Source organism: Pelodiscus sinensis, chromosome 6, assembly GCF_052426305.1.
Source record: "Pelodiscus sinensis isolate ZL-2025 chromosome 6, ASM5242630v1, whole genome shotgun sequence".
NCBI lineage: Eukaryota > Metazoa > Chordata > Testudines > Trionychidae > Pelodiscus > Pelodiscus sinensis.
In genome coordinates this window covers 64,833,241-64,857,481 of record NC_143057.1, presented here as the reverse complement: position 1 = coordinate 64,857,481, position 24,241 = coordinate 64,833,241, and the positions used below count along the sequence as shown (strand labels likewise).

At 43.0% G+C, this 24,241-nt stretch overlaps 1 protein-coding gene across 3 annotated transcripts in view; it reads right to left on the bottom strand.

Annotated features, from left to right (window-relative positions):
• FBXL17 (F-box and leucine rich repeat protein 17) overlaps nucleotides 1–24,241 on the bottom strand; it is a 403,072-nt gene that overhangs the window by 265,567 nt on the left and 113,264 nt on the right. For 2 of the 3 annotated variants that reach the window (XM_089779301.1, XM_075932049.2), the window contains one exon: nucleotides 14,929–15,036. The exons of the other annotated variant lie outside the window; for it this stretch is intronic. In XM_089779301.1, the coding sequence (XP_089635427.1) occupies nucleotides 14,929–15,036 (108 nt within the window). The remainder of the gene's footprint in view (nucleotides 1–14,928; nucleotides 15,037–24,241) is intronic. 3 annotated transcript variants of the gene reach the window in all.

Sequence of the window (24,241 nt, the reverse complement as noted above, 5' to 3'; positions counted from 1 at the left end):
ACTATGTGACTTCAGATACCTTTAACTTCTTCAGGAAAGGGTGCCCATATTTCCATTTTTATTTGATTTGGCTCTGGAGCCCTGGCAACAGCCACACAGGCTGAAATAACATGGTTCCATGGCAAATAAATTCATGTTATAAGCCACTGTACCTCTCTGTATGTATCCAAGTCAGAAACCACAATTCCAGCCCTCATCACTAATTCAAAAACTTTTATCAATATCAGGTTACAAAATAAAATGAACACCCAGAACTACTGGAAATCTCCCAGCTGTCATGTAGTAGGGGCTCTTTCAGTAGAATTTTCAAAGTCAAACTGATGCAGTGATGAACCTCATTATAAAAGTTCCAAGAAATATGCATCAACTAGTGATGATAAATTCAGATACTGTACTCTCTCAAACAGTTAATGATATAAATAGGTGATATCCTCTCTTCCTGAGACTATGGAAAAGTGCTAATAAAAATGAATGTTCTGCTTAGCCTTTTCTACATGTAGTACATGTATATATACCTGTGCCTTATTTAATAGCATTACCAGAGCGTTTCTGTGGGGCCCTAGTCAACATTCATAGCTATCATTTAAAAAAAAAAAAAAAAAAAAAAAAAAACCTCCAACTCCCTAAGGCAAGAGGAAGAGAGCTGGACTCTGAGTCCTACAAAATTATTTGTATACTTCTATGATGTCGCAGATGTCAGATCGGTTCCAGCGTGCTAACGTTGTTATAATCACGGGAATAGAAATTGAACATGTATTAATGCATCCAATAGTCAGATAGCTATGCAAAGAGGTGGACACAAGAGTTAAAATAAAACTCAGCTTCAGCAGCTAACCCTCAGATGAAAGTTACATTAAAGGATATTTACCTGGTAAAATTGGTTTAACACTGCCACAAGGACTGATTCTTTAGGGCTGCAATTATCAAGTGTGACACATTTAGGGTTGCCAGGTGTCCGGTATTCTACCAGACAGTCCGGTTTTTGGGCTCTCTGTCTGGTAAAAAAAATCCAGAAAATACTGGACCTGTGTAATGGGGAGTGGCTGGGAAGCGGAGCGTGATCAGCACCAGGAGCTCTGGCTGTGTCTAATGCCTTGGGGCCCTATCCCCGCTTCTGAGCATGTGGTGGAGCCGCAGTTGGACTCACTCGTGCTTCTCCAGTTCGCGCACGGGACTGACAGCGCCCCGGGATCTGCACATGCCCGGGTCAGTCCCGCTCTCCCCCCCCCACCCCTGCTTCCCCTGACCCCATCCCAACCACCCCTGCTTCCTGCTGGCCAATTCTTCTCCTCTCAATCTCCCCTGGCCAGCCATGCTGCCCCTGACCCCTCCCCCATCTCCCCAGGCCAGCCGCACTGCCCTGACCCCCTGCCTGCCAGCCCCACCTCCCCATCTCCTGCAGCCAGCTGCGCTGCCCCTGCTCCCCCCTCCCGACCAGCGCCCCTCACCCCCCATCAAGTGTGTCTGGTATTTTTTCTAAACCTACCTGGTAATCCTATTGACATCGTGAACCTAGAAAGTAGCACCCTGGAACCCCTATGATCTCAAGGGTGATATTTTTATACAAGGTTTTGTACAAAGTATAGTATGTCAGATATAATTTTAAAAGTCACAATCTACTGATCCAGTAATATCATATTGGATTGTATAAAGTAGCAGTTCCCAACTGCCCGTCTGTCACACGCAGCTGGGCCACAGACCTCTTGCTGCCAGACCACGGTGGCTCTGGGGGCTGGCACTCGGATACACCACTCCTGCTGCAGCTGTTGGGAGTGGCATAACCTACTCCGCCTCTCAGCCAACCAGTGCCAAGCAGGGGTGAGGTCTCCTCTCAGACCTGGCACTGAGGCTAGCTGTTACACATGCTGTGAGCTCTGCTTTATACTTCAGAGCCCACAGCAGAGCTAGCTCCTGGGGAGTCAACAGGTAAACGTAATGGAAACCGATGAGCTCATGTCAAATATCAGAGGGGTAGCTGTGTTAGTCTGAATCTGCAAAAGCGACGAGGAGTCCTGTGGCACCTTATAGACTAACCGAAGTGTTGGAGCATAAGCTTTCGTGGGAAAAGACCCACTTCGCCAGACGCAACCATGAGCTGATGCTCCAACACTTCAGTTAGTCTATAAGGTGCCACAGGACTCCTCGCCACTTTTGCAGATTCAGACTAACACGGCTACCCCTCTGATACTTGACATCAGCTCACTTTTACATTCCTAGCAGTGACATCACCACTTGGACTCTCTCCCATCCACCTCAACACCTGGGAAAATGATCTGGAAGACAAAGACCTTTGAACTGGGGGAAGAGTGGTTCTAGGCTGGAAAGGGAGTCCTTAGGGAACTGTAAACTGCTGTATCATCTGTCAGGCTGAAAATATACTTGATTCAAGTCTTGCTTAAACTACAATTTTAGTGTATAGAATGTGAGTTTATTTTTCATTTACTTACCGTAACTATCTGTGACCTTTATGCTTACCACTTATAATCACTTAAAATCAATTTTTCTGTAGTTAATAAATCTGTTTAATATTTTATTTAAAACAGTGTTTTGGTTGGAGAATGTGCAAGATCTCTGTTTAGGTTAATAAGGACTATTGCATATGCACCACCCTTTCAGAGTGGCCAACTAGATAATGAGCTTAAACTGCCCAGGTTTCTCATCAGTGCAAGACAGTACAGTCAGGGCTGTCCAAAGGGGGATGTGGGGCCTAAGCCAACTCTCTGCCTTTTTCCAAATTTGACAAATTTTCCCCTCATTACCCTAGGCCCGGCTGTAGGGGTTCCTCAAAATTCTTCTGAGTTTAAAAGGGTTCCATGGCCAAATAAAATTGGGAAACACTGTACTAAGAGAATCTAGCTTCATTTATCTACCTCAAAGAGTTTTATATATTCAGTAAAAGCCTGTCTCTGGAAAAACAACAGGCTTGCTGATGAGATGTGTTCATTGAGGCAATCATGTTATTTATAAATCATTTTCACAATAACCAACTCTGACGAAATGAAGGTGTGACGTAGTGGGGGTACCTGGCTGGTTTCTATGCTGCTGGCTCTGGGGGAACCCCCACTGGCTGCCGTGGGTACCACGACCCAGCAAAACAGGATGAGTCACTATGCAAACCAGTGGCCAGACACCCCCATGGAGAGGAACAAAGGAAGGTGGAATGCTGCCTTGGCTGGGGGGCAGGGCTGGAAGTGAGGGAGTTGGTTGCTGGCTGTCGGAGGGCATGGAGGAGAGCCTAGGGGAAGGGGCTGGAGTTTAGGGGCCCAGTCTCCCCATCTCAAGGGGGCCTGAGGCATCCTAGCCCAGTTCCTGTAACCAGATTACATCTGTGCTGCGCTGTGCTGGAGGAGCAATAAACCACCCCAATTCCACTGGCTGGTGCAGTCTGTTTGTGCCATTTCGGGGTGCAGGAGACGGGGAACCCCCAACGCGCCGTCACAGAAGGAAACTTATATTTAAATTGCTGCTCCATTACAGCAGGTAGAAAATCTTAACCAAAATACCCTAACACGTATTTTTCAGATTTCTGTGGATGTGCATGTAAAAATTTATCTTTATCTAAAGTTGTCCAAAATAGTTAAGGGTTTATAAACTAAAAATAGAAAATTGCCTCTATGTTCCTCACGTCATATTAACCACTCAAGTGCTATGTATAATGCACCACTTCTGGTTTTGTTCTGAAAACTAATTATATACATATGACGTTCATTCAGTTCTCAGAGACCAGAAATCCCTTCATCACATACAACCATCCTTTGTGAACAACTGTGCAACACCTCTCCACCTACCTTTCCTTTCTCCGCATACAAACAGCCACACACACACACACACAAGAATGGCAGGCGGTACCCTGTGCCAAAGTGGTACAGGACATTCCTTGGCAAGAAGGCTATTATCTGAACACGGTTAAGCAGATATTATGAGAAAAACTATATTTCTTAGATGAAGATTCACCTAGTACAACGGTGATGAGAAAATAAGACATTCCCAACTGATAGTAATAAAACATAAATTTTTTAAAGCAAACCATGTACTAAACTTCACCCATACTGGCATGAGAGGAAGTCTACAAAGCCAGTATCTTCCAAGAAAGTAGGCTTCAACATAAATAAAAATCTATCTTGGTTATTACAAAAAAGATAATTAAAACAGGATGAAACTCACTGACACCAACTCTGAAGAGAGTATCTAATAGAAATGTATCCATTAAAGGACCTGAGAAGCAATGAGCACAGAACCATGTGAGGCCTGAGGAGGGACATCGCAGCATATGTGATCAATGATAGGCCACTGACCAAATATTTTTGCATTACAGGGAAACCAAATTAAAACAATTGATTTCACTAGAAACAGATGAGACTCTATATTCCTAGCTCAACTAGAGTAAAATGGCATGTTAGGTCATCCCATTCCCAGCACAGCCATTGGAGCTACTGTGACAGAGAATACTGTTATGGACTCTTATGCTCTTTTACCTAATGGTCAAGGTAGGTGCCTGACCTCTTGGTTGCAGCAGAGAGGACCAGGCTCAGTGGTAAGAGATAAAATCTGGAACTGAGTCATCAAGTCCATGGAGTGAGATGAAGACAAGAGCCAGGAATCAGGAGCGAAGGATCAGAGCCAAAGTATAAATTGGACCAGGGATAGGAACCAGCAGCAGGAGCCCAGAATAAGGAGCAATCTATCTCCAAAACCTAATAAACTCCCCACCAAAAGAGAGAGCACATATTTGCAGAGGATAGTGTGTCTGAGAAAATCAGAACGTTTAAAAAGATATTTCACTAAGAAGAATGTTTCTGGCTCACAGCATGGAGAACATTTCTGGCTCCAAGTGAATATGTGGCAGAAGAAATGCCAGAGCTCAAGAAAATCAAATGGCTACCAAAGCAGACATGAGACATGATCATCTCTGACCAATCATCTGATCACGCTTTTTGCATGAAAGAAGGAAGGTGCTGACTTAGAAGGTAGAGTCACACCTTAGTCGACTGGCCTAGGAAAAGCAAATACAGGTTGAACCTCTCTCATACAGCACCCTTGGGACCTGACCAGTGTCAGAGAGTTTGCCAGATCACAGGAGATCAATATTGTCTAGCAGCATTGCCAACACTTCCACTGTTTACTGGGCTCTTAGAAGACAGTTAGGGGTAAATTAGAGCTAAATAACAGCACTGAATACTGAGAGCCAGGGCTGGTGGCTGTAAACCAACTTTATGGGACTACAGGAAACTTGACACACCTAAGATATGTCTAAACTACATCCTTTTTTCAATAAAGGGATGTAAATTAGATATATTGAAATTGTAAATGAAGCCCGGATTTGAATTTCCCGCACTTCATTTGCATAATGGCATCTGTGGCTTTTTTTCAAAAAGAATGCAGTCAAGATGGGGATCTTTCAACAGAATGCCCTGTTCCAAAAGATCCTGTAAACCCCAGATCTCCATGCCACGCTCCCTTCTACCCCAGTCCTCTACCCCAAGCTCCCTTCTGTACCTTACCACTGTCCCCAAAGCCCACACACTCTCCACAGAAAGTACAGTCCTTGACCACATACCAAAATTTGGAGTGGCCCCTCATAAAAAACTGTTGCCCACCTCTGGATACCAACAGGAAAACATCATACTCCAGTCACTTGGAATCCAAATGTCAGACATTCAAGACAACTCTTCAGAGGCAGTAACTGCAATTCAGCTGTTGAAAAAATTCTTAGCTAATGGTGAAAGCCAGGAAAAGAAAACACCAGAGACCATACTGATGACTTAAGTGAAGCAGATCAAGAGAAGAGAACGGTTACTTACCTTTAACTGTTGTTCTTCAAGATGTGTTGCTCATGTCCATTCGAATCAGGCGTGCGCACCGCGTGCACAGCGTCTTCCGGAGCGTTTTCCCTAGAGGTACCCGTTGCGCCGGCAGGGAGCCCCCTGGAGTGGCGCCTCCATGGCGGGGCATAAGTACACCTGCCGGTGGTGCCCCACCTCAGTTCCTTCTTGCCGGACACTCCGACAAAGGGGAGGTAGGGTGGGAGTCAAATGGACATGAGCAACACATCTCGAAGAACAACAGTTACAGGTAAGTAACCGATCTTTTCTTCGAGTGGTTGCTCATTTCCATTTGAATCAGGTGAGTTCCAAGCTAACGCCACTTAAAGGAGGAGGGGTCAGAGCAGACAGAAGTAGAAGTCCACGAAAGTTGAACAATCGAACAATTTTATTCAACCAAGTGAACACAGGAACAAAAGACACAGTGCAAAAAAGCAGTGATAAACCAAACATATTTACAGTACAGAGCTGAGGACTGCAGATCCCACCCCTGCGTCCTCCCTGGCCTGTTACACCAGCGCGTAGTGCGCCGTAAAAGTATGGAGTGAGGACCATGTGGCTGCTCAACAAATTTCCGAGATTGGAACATGTGCCCCAAAAGCCACCTGTGCCCTGGTGGAGTGTGCCGTAACCGGAGATGGGACCGTCCCAGCCAGGGCATAACACTCCCTGATGCACCCTGCGACCCAGTTGGACAACCTCTGGGTTGAGATGGGGAGGCCCTTCATCCTCTCCGCGACAGCCACAAACAGCTATTGAGACCTGCGGAAGGGTTTAGTCCTATCGATATAAAAAGCTAGGGCACACCTAGCATCCAAGGTATGGAGCACTTGCTCCTTGGGTGAGGTGTGGGGCTTAGGGAAGAAAAACCGGGAGATAAATCTCCTGGGACAAGTGAAAAAGTGAAACAACTTTGGGGAGAAAGGCCGGATGAGGGCGGAGCCTCACGTTACTATCAGAAAACAGCAGGTAAGGCGGATTTATAGTCAACGCCCTTAACTCAGAAACCTTGTGAGCTGAGGTAATGGCCACAATGAATGCAACCTTCCAGGAGAGGTGCTTCAAAGAACACGTAGCCAGCGGCTCAAAGGGGGGTGACATAAGCCTAAATAAAATGAGGTTAAGGTCCCAAGCAGGGGGGGGGGTCTAACCGAGGGATATAACTTATCCAAACCCGTAAGGAACCTTTTGACCATTAACTAAGTAAGAGAGAAAGAGACGTTCCAATGACCGTCAAGGGCAGTAAGAAGGAACTGAGGTGGGGCAGCGCCAGCAGAGTACTTATGCCCCACCATGGAGGCGCTACTCCAGGCGCCCTGCCGGCGCTACGGGTACTGCTAGGGAAAACGCTCCAGAAGACGCAGTGCACGCGGTGCGCACACCTGATTCGAATGGACATGAGCAACCACTTGAAGAAGAACTTGACCAGTAATCCTGATCAGTAAGTAATTCAAAGACCAATGAAAAGGCACTTTTCAGGAATCACCAAGAATGAAGTAGACAGTGCCTATGCTAATGTTAAAAGGAAAACATTATGAAGCTTACTTCAATAGTTGTGTTCTGTATTTCAAAATCTAGAGGAAATTAAGAACAATAAGAATGGAGTGTGTGGGGGAGGAGAGGGGAGACAAGAATTTCAAGGTTGGAGGAGATTAGAGAAAATGGAGAAAGGATGGGAAGTAGCCGTTAAGTGTTTCTGTGTAACTCAAACTCCTAACTCAAATGATCATATAGCAAACTATCCCTAAGGGAGAGGGTCAAGGTTCCGTATATAGAGAGAATGTATGTAGCAAGCGATGTAACAAGTGCTTATGGGGAGAGTACATGGAGTTTCAGTACAGTACAGTAATTTGGGGATAGTTTTACATGTTATGTCACTATATCATTTGTTAGTATAGTGTGAAAGAAATGCAGAAAAGGGGAGGGAAGGGGATGAAGGGCAGAAGTAACAGAAGTAGTAGATATGGAACTTTACAAATAGAACAAAGCCATATTCAGGCACACAACAGTGAATACAATATAGTTAAAAACAAGAGAGTCACTGGTAACACGGGTTCATTTAATCAAATAGTTGAAGAATCTCAATTATTTCAGGTTTTTCATTAAGTTGAACTGTTACTCTCAATGACTCTTCCTTTTAAAGTAACATCTTTGAATATCAAAGGGGTAAATTATACTGTTATAAAGGAAAAAAGCTCTGGAAGAACTTAAAACCCACTCTCAAATTATTCTACTTCAAGAAACTCATTTTCAGGGGAAGCACATTATAGACATGAAGGGTAACGTTTCAACAGACATATTTTGTCTAAAGAAAAGAAACGAGGAATGGGAATAATATTTCCTAAACATGTACTTTTCAGACGAAAGATCAATTTAAGGATAAGAAGGAATGATTTATATTGTTGAAGGACACAATTGCTGGGTTATTAATAACAGTGGGTTCAGTGTATGCTTCTAATCAAAAGCAAAAACAAAACCAAACAAAAAACTTTTTAAAGGACTTTTTTAAAACACTGAAACACTATGGGGAAGGGGGAAATATACTTGGAGGAGATTTCAATTGCAAACAGACTTCTTACTGGGACAAATCTGATAAAAAAAAGACATAGGGGACAGGAAAGGAGATACAGCATTGACTTCTCTATGCCAACAATTCAATCTTTCAGACTTCTGGAGAAAATTACACCCAGAGGAAAAGGATTGCACATTTTATTCACACCCTCATCAGTTATATTCTAGGAGAGACTTAATGTTAATTTCTAAGTCATTAACGAAGCAGACAAGATCCGTAGAAATTGGCAACATTACATGGACAGATCATGGACCAGTGGAAGTAATATATGATATTTGGGATCATTCCAAAGATCACTGTATTGGAAAATGGAACTGTTTGCTTCTCCAAGACAAAGAGTGGGTTGCAGTAACTGAAGAGTGCATTGTTCATTACTCCCAAATAAATTATAAAGATGGGGGACGGCAAGAGGGGAGGGAGAGAAAGAGAGATCTTTTCTCGAAGGCCGGTAAAGCAATATTTAGGGGTCAGTTGAAAAGTAGAGATTCTCAATAGGGAGAAAAGGAGCTCAAGAAAAATCAAACTGGAATAGGAAATAAAAAGGTTATAAGACATTAATAAAAGCACAGGTTTGGGAAAACCTTTACAGATAATTAATACCAGAAGGCAGTTGTATAGGTATAGGTATAGGTATACAAAGCAGCAAGTTTTATGAAAAAGGAAATAAAAGTGATAGGCTATTGGCTCAAAAACTTAAATGTATAAGAACACCAGAAAATAGAACTACATGAAGATAATATACTACTATTTTTCATCTAACTCAATTATTTCTCTGCTGTTAGTTTGTAAAGAAATCTAGGATTTTGGGAAAGTGTCTATATTTAGAGTAAATTATGGCAAATCTATAAAGTTAGCTATAAATATGCTAGATTCTGAAATGCCAGTCCTCTAGAAAACACATGGGTACAAATGGGCAATACATTCTATAAGACATCCCAAAATTCACATCTCAAACAACCCTAAAAGAGCTCTGTGATTTAAATGTCAAATTTGAGCAAAGGAAGAAATGTCTGGAGTGCTGGAGGAAGTATGCAATTTTTTTTGGTGGCGAAGAACAGCCACAGTCAAAATGAAAATTCTGCCAAGGACATCTTTCTTATTTAAAACCCTGTAAAAACAATGAGGAGTCCTGCGGCATCTAGGAGACTAAGGATATGTCTACACTACCACCCTAGTTCGAACTAGGGTGGTAATGTAGGCAACCAGAGTTGCAAATGACGCCCGCGATTTGAATTTCCCGGGCTTCATGTGCATCTTGCTGGGTGCTGCCATTTTTAAATGTCCGCTAGTGCGGACTCCATGCCGTGCGGCTACACACGGCACGAACTAGGTAGTTCAGACTAGGCTTCCTATTCTGAACTACCGTTACTCCTCGTCTCCTCGTGTAGCCGCGCAGCACAGAGTCTGCACTAGCGGACATTTAAAAATGGCGGCGCCCGACAAGATGCAAATGAAGCCCGGGAAATTCAAATCATTTAGCAATGGGATTGTATTTTGAATGGAAGTAGAGATACTAGTTCTTTTCCCTCACCCATGGCACCTATTGCAGGTAATCCAGATTTTAATCCAAATCAAGAACCAGAGAGCTTCAGAGATGTGAGCAATCTGGAATACACGTTTGTCCAGTTATTCAACAGAAGAACTTTTCTAACATTTATGATATGTCTACGTAACAGTGTTATTTCAAAATAAGTGACATTATTCCAAAACAACATACTCTACACTACAAACCTTTATTTTAAAATAATGTTGAGCTGAAGGACTACTTCCTCCAACTTCTAATAACCCTCATTTCACAAGGAGTAAGCGAAGTCAAAGGAAGAGTTCTTCTTTCGGCTTCCTGCTGTGTAGACAATGCCAAAAGACAAATTAAGCTATTTCAACTTAAACTATGCAATTGACACAGAACACACTGCATAGCTTAATTCAACTTTAACAGTGCTGTGTAGACATACCATTATAGATCAGAACTAACTTTAACTGGCCCACTGGCTCCTAGTGCCAGCATTTTCAAGTCAAGTATAATATTTCTCAACTTTCTAGAAATGCTATTTAAATAGAAAGCTAATTTTAATAAACGTGTTAAGTGTTTTGTCAATCAGAACATAAAAAAATTATATCTTTGCAGACAAAAATATATATCTTTGCAGACAAAAATATATGACACTCTGGAAGAAGAATGTGGTAGACAAATTAGCCCAAACAAATTCATCTGTAAAAGAGGACCAGCACCTTCCTCCTCTGTTAAGTATGTGTATGCAAAGATTTCACTCAATCAAATAATGAATAGAAACAACGTAAGTGATGCGCTGAAACTCCCTCGTAATATGGTAACTAGAGATGTAAAATTTCAATTAACTGGCTAATTGAATAGTCAATGCAATTTTCATCAACTATTCAATTAGTCCATAAGGGCACCTCCACCTTTGAAACATATCAACAGCCCCAAGACAGTTGCTACACTTCAAAGGCGAAAGTACTGCAGGGACCATGGGGCCAGCAGAGGACTCAAGCAGCCCCCCACTGGCCCTGTGCTCCCTGTGGCGTTTCAAAGCAGCAGCACTGCATGGAGCCCAGGGTCAGCGGGGGAGTCCCCAGCTGATCCCAGGCTGCATGCGGCATTTCAAAGTGGCAGTCCCTGGGCTCTACGCAGCACTGCTACTTTGAAATGCTGCATGCAGCCTGGGAGCAGCTGGGGACTCTCAGTTGGCCCCAGGCTGCATTAGGGATATGCATGACTAGTCGAGTACTTGACTATCTGATAAACAAACACACTAGTCGACAAGTTTCTTCCCTCGCTTGCTGCCTCTATCAGAAAGAGACAGCAAGGGGTGGGAGGAGAGAATGAAGTGCTTCAAGTGGCAGCACTGCGTGGAGCCCCGGACCAGACCCCAGGCTCCACGTGGTGCTGCCACTTTGATAGACCTCGTGCAGCCCAGGGCCATCTAGGGAGACCCCTGGGTTGCACACCATGTTTCAAAGCAGCAGTGCCATGTAGAGCCTGGGGTCAGTTGGCGATTCCCCTATTGACCCTAGGCTCCAAGTGCTGCTGCTTTTAAACGCAGTGTGGAGCCTGACACTATGCTCTCCATGGCATTTCAAAGCAGCAGTGCTGCACAGAACCCGGGAACAGGTGGGTGGGTGAGATTCTGTGGCCTGCATTATGCAGGGGGTCAGACTAGATGATCATAATGGTCCCTTCTGACCTTAAAAATCTATGAACAAAGGAGGGAGTCCCTAGCTGGGCTCCACGGGTAACTGCCACTTTAAAACGCCGCTACGAGCCTCACACCAGGCTTTCTGCAGTGTTTCAAAGGGGCAGCATCGCTTGGAGTCCAGGGTCAGTAAGTTCCCAGCTGAACACTGGGCTCCAAGTCGTGCTGCCCAAGTGGGGAGCACAGGGCCAGTGAGAGACTGCCCCACTGGCCCCATAGTCCCTGCAGCACTTTTGCCCTGGCATTGTAGAAACAGCCTGGGGATGTTGCTACACTTCTAAGGCTGAGGCGCCCTTATCGACTAATCAAATAGTCGATGCAAAATGCACTGACTATTCGATTAGTCAAATAATCAAAATTTAACATCCCTAGGCTGCATGCGGCATTTCAAAGCGGCAGCACTGCATGGAGCCCGGGGTCTGGCCCCAGGCTCCACACGGAACAGCTGCTTTGAAGCACCACCTCTTCTCCCACTCCCGCCTTCCCCCCCCTTTGCTGCCTCTGTCTGATAGACTCAGCAAGTTGGGGGGAAGCGACTAGTGGACTATCCAATAAGCATTTGTTTATCGAACAGTTCACCAGTCATTCACATTCCTAATGGCAGCAACCTATTAAACAAAGATTTGCTGTCTATAATCTGTATAATGTCTCAAACAAAATAAAAAATAGTAGCAATACCAGTTTTGTTTCTGATATTTACATAGCAAGAAGGTATAAACTTAAAGCTTCCTGAAGAAATAGTTAAAAAAAGAAAAAGAAATCTCCTGTGGTGTTTAACTTACATGTTTTTTTCTGATAAACATGTGCCCAGTATTGATACTGGCAGAGCTGAATCATTACCTCCGTTACTGGTGGATTGATTCCAAGGCCTGGCACAGGCAGCCAACAAGAAGCCCAGCTCTCTGATGTATGACTGTTCTTGGAGTAGTGCAGAAATCAGTAACACCACAAACATTTAGGGCTAATGGTTGGGTTTTTAAAACACGTATGCAGTTTCATATGAAGGAGGGTCTGCCTAGCATTTGGCCTGTTCCTAAAGATCAAGTACATAGATAGTGTCAATGGCAAATCATAGGGCCTGGCATTGTCAACCATCTCTGGTTCCTTTTCAGACCATAAGCTATTAGATGAATGAAAGGTAACCCAAAATCTTGTGGCAGGATCTTAGTAAAGATATTACTAATGAACACTTCTCAAGACAGACTATAAAGAAGATCCTCAACAACCCATCACTATTCAGTTACTTGGGGATTCAGTGAAACTTCTTCTCCTTTGGCCCTCCATGCCCATACCCCTTGTGGCTTCCAATTCTCTGCAGAGAATTCAGTTCCTTCCCATTGGTAAAGGGATTCCACACTCCGCTTCCTTGGCTGTGAAGCAAGCAGATAGGGGCCTGGCCAGGGAAGCCTATCCAAATTATCCATTCTCTCTTCCTCCTTGGCTCTTCACCCCAGAAGGCCTATTTTAACCATATAAACAAAATCATATGACAAGCAGGTTATTTTCTCCACCTGGGAAAGCAACTCAAGCGTCACAAGTTGGGCTGTATACCTCACCCTCTAAAGGTACAGTCACCCAGAGAAACCCTTGTGGCTGGTTATTTTACTAGCTGTCTTAGATTGCCTTTTCCCATCTGAATGTCACTGTGATTTTCCCAGTCATGTTTTTAATCTTGCATTTTCTCCATCTTTCCTGCTGCTTTGCATCATCTCCCAATTTAATACCATCTGTGAATTTAATTATTAAATTAATTGATGAAACTCTTCCACCTTATAATGAAGATATTAAATAAGACCAGTCCGAAAACCAATTTCAGCAGCCTAGCGTATCTCTCACATGTTACTACACTGATTAAAAAGCAAATAAGAGAACATAAAGGATAATTATCAAGATTGATTTTCATTATATATTACTAAGACTCCACAGCCATGAAAAATGCATCACAAATGGTGAAATCTGGTCCTCCTCATGTTCCAATGACATCTGCTTTTTGTGTGTTTTACCTTATATGACAGATTTCAGGGGGGAAACCAGTATTTCTCAAATTGGGGACCCTGAGCTAAAGGGAAGTTGCATCATGATCACCAAGTTATTTAAAGGCATCATGGCTTTGCCATCTTTCATTCTACGCTGTCTTTAAAGCTGAATTAAGGTGGCAATACTACACCATGCCATCTTTTACTTCTGCACTGCTGCTGGCAGTGCACTGCCTTCAGAGCTGGGATCCTGGTCAGCAGCTGCAGCTCTCTAGGTTCCCAGATCTGAAGACAGCGCTGTCCCCAGCAGCAGCACAGAAGGTAGAGTTGTAGTAATACAGCCCCCGACCCCTACATAATCAGTAGTGAAAGTAGGCCAGTACTGTCTGGTACCATGCTTTTTTGTAACCTGGTACAGAATATTGGAATGACACAGGGGAAGCTAGCTGCCCCACACCTCCTGTGGCACAGCTGTATAGCCTCCAGCCCTGTCACCAGCCCTTCCATGGGGGGGACGGGACTGCGGGTTCTGCTCCTTTCCCTGCTGAAAGAAGCAGTGGAGAAATGAGCACTCCAGCGGCTCCTCTTTGAACTATGCCACTCACCAGTCCCTCCCCTCCAGCCTTGCACAGATGCAGTGCCATGGAAGGGCAGGGCAGGGGGTTCTGTTCCTTTCCTTGCTGTGGTTCCCAGGGCTCTCTCAGGAACCACAACAGGGGAAGAAGCAGAACTGGCACCTCCTCTCTGGCATGGGTTGCATGGAAGGACAGGGGCAGTAGAACAGCCACACTGGGAGAGCTGCTGGTCTAGGGCTGCCTAGTAACCCCATAGTCTGCTCCTTTCTTGAAGTCTCCAGCACAGCAGGAGATCAGAGTGTGAGTAGGTACATGTGTGCATACACACACACACACACACACAGAACAGCCTTGGGTCCAGGTAAAGTGTGATAGAATTAGAAAGCATACTGTATCTAACACAATAAATAACTATTCAAATACAATTCAACGTGTTTTCAACTTCACTTGTCTCAGGTTTTTCTCTTCAAACACTGTGAACATTATGATGCATCATGGGGAAGGCACAGGGAGAGTGTGGGGAACTTCAGAAAGTTTATTTTATTGAATCTATACATCTAATCTGTCTGATTGCTACCAAGACATTTGACATTTACAGTATTTTTTCCACAAGAAGATTTTTCACTCAACATGTTTATGACACACAGATCAACAGAGATAGCCAACTTGGTTTCTGCTCAGGTCTAGCTATTGTATTTATGTACAAGCATAATGCTGTTGATACCAACAGCTTTGGTGATAATTATATACTGTAGCTCCTGTACTTACATTTGTGAGGTGAATGACTCCTTTAGATGTAACAGAGCAGCCCATAAACCCAACATACTGCAGCTCAGGACAGTGTTCAGCAAATGCTTTTACCGAGTGATCTGTCACCTACACAAAGATATAGAGAAAGCAGTTGAAGGTGACACTCTTATCTACTCAATACAAAGAAATCTAGCAAGATCTCAACAACAATGATAAATTGTTGATTCAATAGTTTTTTTTTTTGTCTTGACAGCATGAGCAAGAAAGTATTGTTTGCCTACAGGTCTGCAGATATATATGTATAGGATAAAAAAAGACTCATCTCCCCCAGCAAAAGAGAGACAGTAACTACTAGATAATGTACAGTGAATTTCAAACTTTACTACTGAATTTATCTGTAGGGCAAAAACAATCCATTCCATCTGTTTTCCATAAAGTTTTACAAAACATCAACAAGTGAAAATTATTACTATGTCGTGCAGACACACACGCTGTTACCCTCACTGGCTGTGCATACAGTGTTTGAATTAGGTTATATTTCAGGAAGTTTTTTACTTCAACTTTCAAACAACTTCCACTAAATCTAAATCATCTAGAATCAGATTTTTTCATGTTAAAATACAATCCTAATTTCTTGTTAGAGTAAATCTCTGACTGACAAGCGAATATCCTGTATGTAGGCTAGCAGTTGTAAACAATGTTTTGCCACACTTCCCTTAGCTGAGACGAATATTCCAATATAACCTCTGCCCCCTCCTATTCACCTCCCACTATAAGACTATATGTTTTTTAAATCTTTTTAATATTTGAGGGGGGGAGGGGAGATTATAATTAAGCCTATATCTGGAACACAGCATAATAAAATGTAATATGAACAACATGCCACACTAAATTTGATGCTTACATAGTATAATATTTGACTTTCTGCATAAAAATACTCTCTGATTGCAAGGATCTCTTTCTTTAAACTATTAGTCTTCTTCCATTTTCAACTCCTTGATATTGTCCCATATTACTATATTTTCCCAATGATTTATTAAGGGATGGCTTAAATTAACGAAACAAAATTTTCTCCATCATATTTTGGAATTCAGTTTTACTGTTTAGGCAAGAGAATATTAAATATTTTTACAATAATTTTCTGTTCTTCTCTATCAATAGCTATTGCATACTCCCTTTACTTCTTAAGAATTTCACCTTATAACTTTCTTATCTATTTCAAGCAGATGCTGAAAACTCACCATCTTTCAGTACAGCATGTTAAGAGCATCATATAAAAACAAGAAAAGGGGCACTTTTTAAAAGAAATAAAGCCACTGGCATCAACATTATTCTTATGAAATAGTAATCTCACCTTCAAATATAATGTGTGCCTGAGGCATATTTTAACTGAGGGTTGTACTAATAAATGCAAAATGGGCATTGTTGCCATTTGCAGAGAGTTTTTTTAGTTTTGTTTTGTACTCTCTCCTAAAAGACTTGTTTAAAGCAAAGAATAGATCATGCACCATAAACAAATCAAGTTATGCTTCTAGTGTCATAAAAACCTTCATAATTTTCTCTATTCATTTTCCACTTCCCCGAGGTGAATCAAAAGAATGTTCATCATTTATAAATTCTATGCTCAATTAAAGATAGCAAAGGGCAAAAAAAAAAAAAAAAAAAAAAAATAGGGATGTTAAATATCGGTTAATTGAATAATCGAGTAACCTCATGGAATTTTATAGGTTAGTTGACTATTCATAGTCCCTGGAGGCAGGGCCGGTATCAGAGGCAGCAGTGTGGGGTGCAATGCGGAAGCTGATCCACAAAGGGAGCCGGTTTAAAAACCAGCTCCCCTTATGGGCCTGTCACTTGTGCTGGTGATTCTGAGAAAGAGACAGCAGTGTGGGGTGGCAGCAATCCCTGACTGGGGGGATCTGAGCTCCCAGACCCAGTACAATCAAGAACTGAGCTGGGCTGCCTGACTGCCTGGCTGCTAATACACTTAAAATGCAGAGGTGAAACTGAGATAGGTCCTGGACCAGTTACAAGCCAGGATTGAGACAGGCTGCTGACCAACCTGCTAAAACAATTACAGGCAGAGAGGGGGGAAGAGGAAAATGCATGTAGTCTATAGCATTTAGACTATACTATTACATCCCTAAAAAAAATTCTGCTGCTCTCAAGTCATAGATGGTTGTGCCATTGGCCTTAAGGGGAATAGGACTGGACCCAATGTATATTTGCTGAAAAAGTTACAGTACTACAAAATGTAACTGATTCTAATTGCAGTAAAACATACATCTTTTCTAGATACATCTTGCTCCTGGTCCCTTGAAATATTAGGATACTTTGTTTCCCCCTATAACATTTATCTGCAATAGTAGAAAGAATGATTACTATAGATAGCAACCTTATTAGCTACTATATAGTATATGTTCTAATTCTAACACTAACTTTTCAAATACATTCTAACATGTCCTAAACTTCATTTGTCTCGAGTTTTTCTCTTGGAACACTGTAAGTGTTGAGACACTATTTCTGGTCTGTGACATTACTTAAATGAGAGCTCAAAATCCATTTTTCTTTTCAAATTTTTCTGATTTATTTTCTTTGCAATACAGATTGAACCATGCCAATCTGGGACTCTCTGGTCTGGCAACATCTATGGTCTGGCAAGGCCACAGATGTTGCTGGACCAAAAAACCCTGGAAGAGGCAGGAGCAATGTAGAGCTTGGGGAGCCCTGGCTGGGCCAGGCAGTATCTGGGGAGCCCCCACCCTGGCTGGGGAACCCCCCAGCATCAGCAGGGAGGGGTGGCATTTAGTTGGGATTGGTCCTGCCTAGAGCAGGGGGATGGACTTGATGACCTTCTGAGGTCTCTTCCAGCTCTATGGTTCTATGATTCTATAACCAGGCAGCAGCCAGGGAGCTCCCACACTAGCTGGGGAACCCCCTCTGTTAGCAGGGCCAGGTGACCATGGAGTCCCAGCATGAGCAATGATCTGGCAACCTCTAGCAGGGAACTCCCCCGGGTGAAGCAGCACTGGCGGAAGTGGGTGGCTGGAATCCCCAGAGGCAGCGGGGAGGTCCTAGCAGTGGGGCAGAATGGCCAGGTGCCCTCCTGGGGAACCTCTAGCAACAGCAGGGCTGGCAGCAGCCAAGCAGGTCCTGCCTGGAACCCCAGGAAACCCTTGGGCAGTGGATGGGCAGCAGGGCAGGGAGCTGTGCCAGGTCAGTGTTAGGGAGGCCAGCAGCAGGGCAGGGAACCCCAGTGAGAGGAGCCCAGGAGTGGGGCAGCCAGCAGGGGAGCACTGGCCTCCCCTGTTCTGGCAAACTCCCTGGTCTGGGACAGCTCAGGGTGCCGGACCAAGGAGGTCCAACCTGTACTCTTTTGTTATCTCTAATTCATCAGATGTTTTTATACCTCATTAACATATCATCATTTAAAACCATGCGTTCGGAACAGTACTGATCAACAAACAACTAAAAATATTCAAGGTGATGAGAATTAACCAGATATTTGAACTTTATAATCACTACATTTTAGGAAGAAAGTTAAAATGAATGTTATCAAGAGCATTTTTCTTTTCTATTAGTTGCTGAGAATATTTTCTGAAGGTTAGCTTCTGATATGTAAAAATGAATGTTGACTTGGTTACATTTTCTTTTTCATGCACAGTATGCATTTAAAGATCTTAAACACAACTAGACAATGACTGAATGTGCACATGTACACTTCGCTGACAAATACCTTAGAAAAATATGCTGCTGGCTCATCAGAGGAATAACTTAGTGCACTCTCCTTCCAGATCAGGGCAGCTACAAAAGCAGCACTGGAGGCAAGACTGTCCTTCAGGATTTAAGGGGCCTATGCAATAATATTAAACAGATATGGGGTGAGGGAGTGCCTGATGGCAGCCAGGCGGGGATGATGATTTTTTAGATAAGATTTTATTATCTTCAGCAACACATTAATGTAATATTTTTAACACAAAACTTTTTAACTCAAGTCCTATAGACTAACATGGTCTATTTAGAAATTGACAGTATATATTTGGGGTTGGTAAATGCTTGTTAAATGGCTTCATTACCACTTGAATGGCTCTTTCAGGGGTTCAAGTTTTCTGCTAAGAGGTCTGTCAAGCTTTTTCACTTTTCAGTTAACTAGCTCCTCTCTGGAGAAAGCAGAGCCACAGAACAGGGACAGGAAGAGGCAGCTGGATGGACATAAAGACCCAGTGCTGCCCCAAATTTTTGGGTACCCTATGCATCTGCAGATTCTGTTCACAGAGACAGATGGCTCTGGTTGGAGGAGTTCGGCTACCAAAAGGTTCAGACACTGGAAATAGGACTGTTTGGGACCTATATTCACTGTACTGGTGGGTTACTGGGGGGTACAAAGAGCAGAAGGCGGCTACTGAAAACCTGGGACTATTGAAAATATGTTGAGGGAAGGAATGATAGCCCATTGGCTGCTCTACTCCTCCCTTTAGCCACCCTCTCTTGCCTCCACTTCCTCCTCCCAATGCACACTCCTCCATGTGCTCATACTGGAGTACAGGCTAGCTTCGGCTCCTCCTCCTCCACTTCATTTTGAACTATGATTCCTTTCAGGGTGTGTCTAGACTACAGAGTTTTGTCGACAAAAGTGGACTTTTGTCAACAAAACTATACCTGCGTCTACACTACCGCTGAGTTCTGTCGACATAACGTCAACAGAACTCAGTTTTGTCAACGCTGGTAAACCTCATTTTACGAGGCATAACGCCTTCTGTCGACAGAGTTTCTGTCGACAGAAGGTGTTATTGCATGTAAACTGTCCTTTGCGTCTACACTACCATGTCGACAAAGCACCTTGCTTTGTCGACAGAACTGAATGTAGTGTAGACGCTCTTTGTCGACAGAAGTTTTGTCGACAGTATCTGTTGACAAAACTTCTGTCGACAAAAGCCTGTAGTCTAGACGTACCCTCAGTCTGACCTAACATTCCCTCCCTCTGCAAATATGGGGTGAGGGAAGGAATTACCTCTTTCCATCTTTGAAGGCTCTGAAGGGTGCCACACACTGGGTGGCAAGGAGGGTAGACTGTTCCCCCATCAGCTTCACTCCTTCTGTTTGAGTTCCCACCCGTTCCGGGAGTGTGGAGTCAGGCCACTCCACCTCGCCCAGGGGCCTGCATAAGCTGTCAACTCCCCTGCCGATATAATTTCAGTATATACCCAATCAAATATTCTCTCTCCTTTTCTATAGTATGCAAGTCATGTTTTCCAGTCTCATAGAAATTATTTACAACCTATCAAAGCAGAATAGAATTATCTGAATATTACTTATCTTTGATTATGCATAAATTAAATTTTAAAAAGACATCAATAGGGTATTGCTAACATACACAAGTGCTCTTAAATACTGACTTGCAATATCTAGTATTGCATGGAAACAGTGTAACATCTTTGGGCTCAGTTCAATAATAGATAGCCTCTTTGGATACCACTCAGCAGACACGCCACTAACCATTGAGACTAATTTGAATTTTTAAGGAGAAATGGTAAACATTTCTTTGATTAGCACTGTAATCTATGTTCAAGTACTGTTGACCATATTTATAGTTCCTTTTCTTTGTCCTATAAAATCCCATTCAGCTTTTGTTGAGACACAAAAGGGTCAATGGAGAATACTGGCAAATAGTATCAGAAGATACAAATTCTACTCCAAGTCCATTCTAAAAGCAGAAGCAGCTGTATTGGGAAAACATGAGAGCGGGGCCGGCCTCAGCCATTTTGGCACCCTGGGCCAAAGCACACAGCGCTGCCCCCCGGGCATGCACAGACCTGCCCTTGGGGCACAGACCCGGCCCACCAGGAGCACGGGCCCGCCTCCGGGGTGCACGGCTGTAGCCAGACAGGAACCCCCCTGTAACATCCAGTTTTGCTTGCCTGGAGCATGCAGGGCACACTGAGCAGTAAAAGCCTTGGAGAAGGAGGCTCAGGATATGCAGGCTGCTGTGACCATGAATGGCTGTAAACAGATATGTGCCAATTGCTGACCAAGAGGCTGCCGAGGAGTGCCCCTGACTGAAACCCATATTGATACGAACACACAGCCATCTGCAGGGGAAGGAATCTCTCGCCAGGTAAAAAAAAAAGTCTAGTACTCACAATTTAGTTCTCTCTCTTGCAAGTGTAAATTAACTTGAAACTTGCTTGTAAGAACTGGCGTCACAAAAACGGACCAACACAATTTGGCATCTTAGATAAGAAAGAGGATACGGGCCCCTATGGGTATAAAGATGGGTCCAGAAGCACATTTACTCTGCATGTCAATCTACCATCTATCTGCTGGTCGGGTTAGGTGTTTGACCTCCCGAGATTCCACGGGGACGCCCACCTCCTATTAGTCTTTCCTAGGAATTGAGGGACCGGCCCTGGCTTGACCCGCTGGAGTCGGGAGGCACAGAAAGGAGTAAAAATTGTACCTGGATGTGGTCCTTTGTCTTAAGTGTACACATAGACTTAGAGCTCTTTAAAGATTAAGCTGTCACTTGGTACCATTATTTCTATTTTCTATCTTTATTTTCTTTGTAACCATTTTTAAGATCTGTATTTGCTAGCAGTTAAGAAATAGAGCAATAGCCATTGTAAGCCTTTTTAATAAACCTGTAACTGTTTAAGTTTTAACCTGACTCCTTCAGTTGCTGTAACAGAACCAAGCACAATTTAAAAGAACTTCAGCTGGTCATAAGGGACAGGTTAGGAAGAGCCTGGGCATTTGGATCATTCCACTCCCAGGTGACAGATCCGTTGGGGCATCTCTCAGTCTTCCCTAGACTGCCCACTGTGAAGGTATCCTGTATCCTAGCAGCTGAAATCTGAGATGTAATAAGCTCTTCCTATTAACTCGGGGCGTCTGTCAGCCTGTTGGCTGCCCTCCGCGATGGGACCCCGGTCCTAGTGGTCAAGTCATGGACGTTAAACCTTTTCTCAGTAACACACACACACACACACACACACACACACGCTGCCCTGACCGTCGGCTGACAACGGCACATGCGCTGCCCAGCCCAGGCCAGCGCCCGCTGCTGGCCCGCAGCACCTGGCCATGCAGGGCCCTGAGGCCATGGGGGGAAGGGTGCTGCTGGCAGGCACTGTGGGGATGGGGGAGGGGTCAACGCTGCGGGAGCCCGGCACACAGCGCCTGATGGCAGCTGTAAGGGATGCCGTGTGCCCCTTACAGCTGCCATCAGGCTCCCCCCATCGGTTGGCGCCCCAGGCAGCTGCCCTGCTCACCCACCCTTTAGTCCAGTCCTGCCTGGGAGGTCCTGTCCTAATACTTATATTACACTAAGTCATACATGCCTATCTTTGGTGTTTAAAAGTTTCATATACTTACAAATCTAGGTTAGAAGAGAACAGAGAAGCTGGAACAGGTGGGCCTTTCCAACTTTCTGATTTGCCCCCCAAAGGCACTCTTTATACCCAGTTTACATAGTTAGTTTTATAGTTCCAATGATGAGACTTCTTTGCAATGGTTAAAGTTTAGGGCTCCAATACTGATGGTGATTCAAGATGAGGACTGTTCAGTTGCAGATATTGACATTTGATTTTATTTCCTTTAGAAAAGCAACTAAGAAATTACACAATCTTTGTATTAAATTAAATTTAGATTACAAAATCAATCAACTGGCATTAATAAATGCCAGATTTAGTGACTAAGAAATCTTAATTGTGTGCCTTTCTATGTATACATTAGGATAGTCATTACTTAAATCGTCAGTTTTTTACTGAACCCCTAATATCACACCACAGAATATACTACAGTTCTACTAAAAATGACCTCTTGTCAACAAGGGCACAGAAATTCACAACTAATCACATTACAAAAGTACATTAGTGTTCATTGAGGAATCTGTAATAATTTGATTGCCTGTTCGACCTTCATTGACTTTTGCTCATTCTACCTTGCTCAATGCTAGTCTTGCTTTGAAATAGTCATATAGGCTGATGAGCAGAGATTTATAAGTTATGCACTAAAGCATTGTGAATAGGAAAGACATTGGCCTGGAACTAATGGCACAGATATTTTGCACCTATTAAAATGATCTATGGTAAGTTAGATCTAGCTTAACCATTTTCCTTTAATTTATGGAACTAGTTTCTGTGACTGTAGTTCTACATTATTTTGTTCAATTCAATATTTTGGATATTCTGAATTAAATTCACTAAACATTAGTTCATTTGGTATTCTATTCAAGTCTGCAAAAAAAATGAGCTCTTAAGCAAAAGTGATAAAAAATAGCACAAGCTACTTAAATTTTAGCAATCTGTCCTCCCCCGCTGCCCCGGAAAAGAAGTGATTAACACAAAGTTTAATAGAAGCTGAAACAAATAATTGGAAATACATAAAAAGAAATACTGTTATCAATAAGGCTCATTCACACTTAGGATCAGATACACACAAAAATTAATTAAATTAAGCAAGAATACATCATTTTCCTTCTCCAGGCAGAAAAATTTTCAGGACTCACATATAGGCAACACACAGAGAACAATAAATGATTTCGAATTTTTGTTTGTTTCTTTTAGTTGAATTTGGCTTCGTGATTAATGAAAATTAGTGTTTTCAAATGGTCCCAAATCGACAAATGCAAGGAAATTCAAAATTAAAACTTAAAAACTGTTACTTTACTGGCACGTAATCACATATTACCCATTATCACCTTACCTGAGATCCCTATATTGTTGTATGTAATCAAAACAAAGCAAATGATGAATGGAGTCTCAGCTTTAATATCAACTACCAAACTTTTAAAAATAGAACCCAATGCATATAAATAAAATAGGATTCTGCCAGCGTGCCCTGCACAAGAGCATGTGGATGACAAGCCCGTGGTAGCTGCGTTCTGTGTCTCACAAAACGTGTGCACCTTAGCTTAGCTTGCATTTATTGTATGGGGCCACTATGACCCAGTTGGTGCCTCCCTCATTCTTATGTCTTCCATGTAGGTTTGGGAGAAAGAGAAAAGAAGAGCTGGAAACTTTTGTGGATAGAGAGTGTGCTTCGTTACACAGGATCAGGCCCGTACTCAGGAATTTCCGAGTGCTTTTTTTTTTTTTTTTTTTTTGCAAATATGGACACCATTTTTTTAAATACAAAGGAAATAAAAATAGTCATGCAGTGAGTGTGCATAAGAGACGTTAATGAAAAACTTAGTGGAAACAGTGATTAGTCAAATGACTTTGTTATAACATACTAAAAATGTATACAGTAATAAAGGCTTTTTATAAATTACCCTCTGGGATCATGGTGGGAAATGAGGCCACCATGACCCCTCACTCCCTTGGCCACCTCT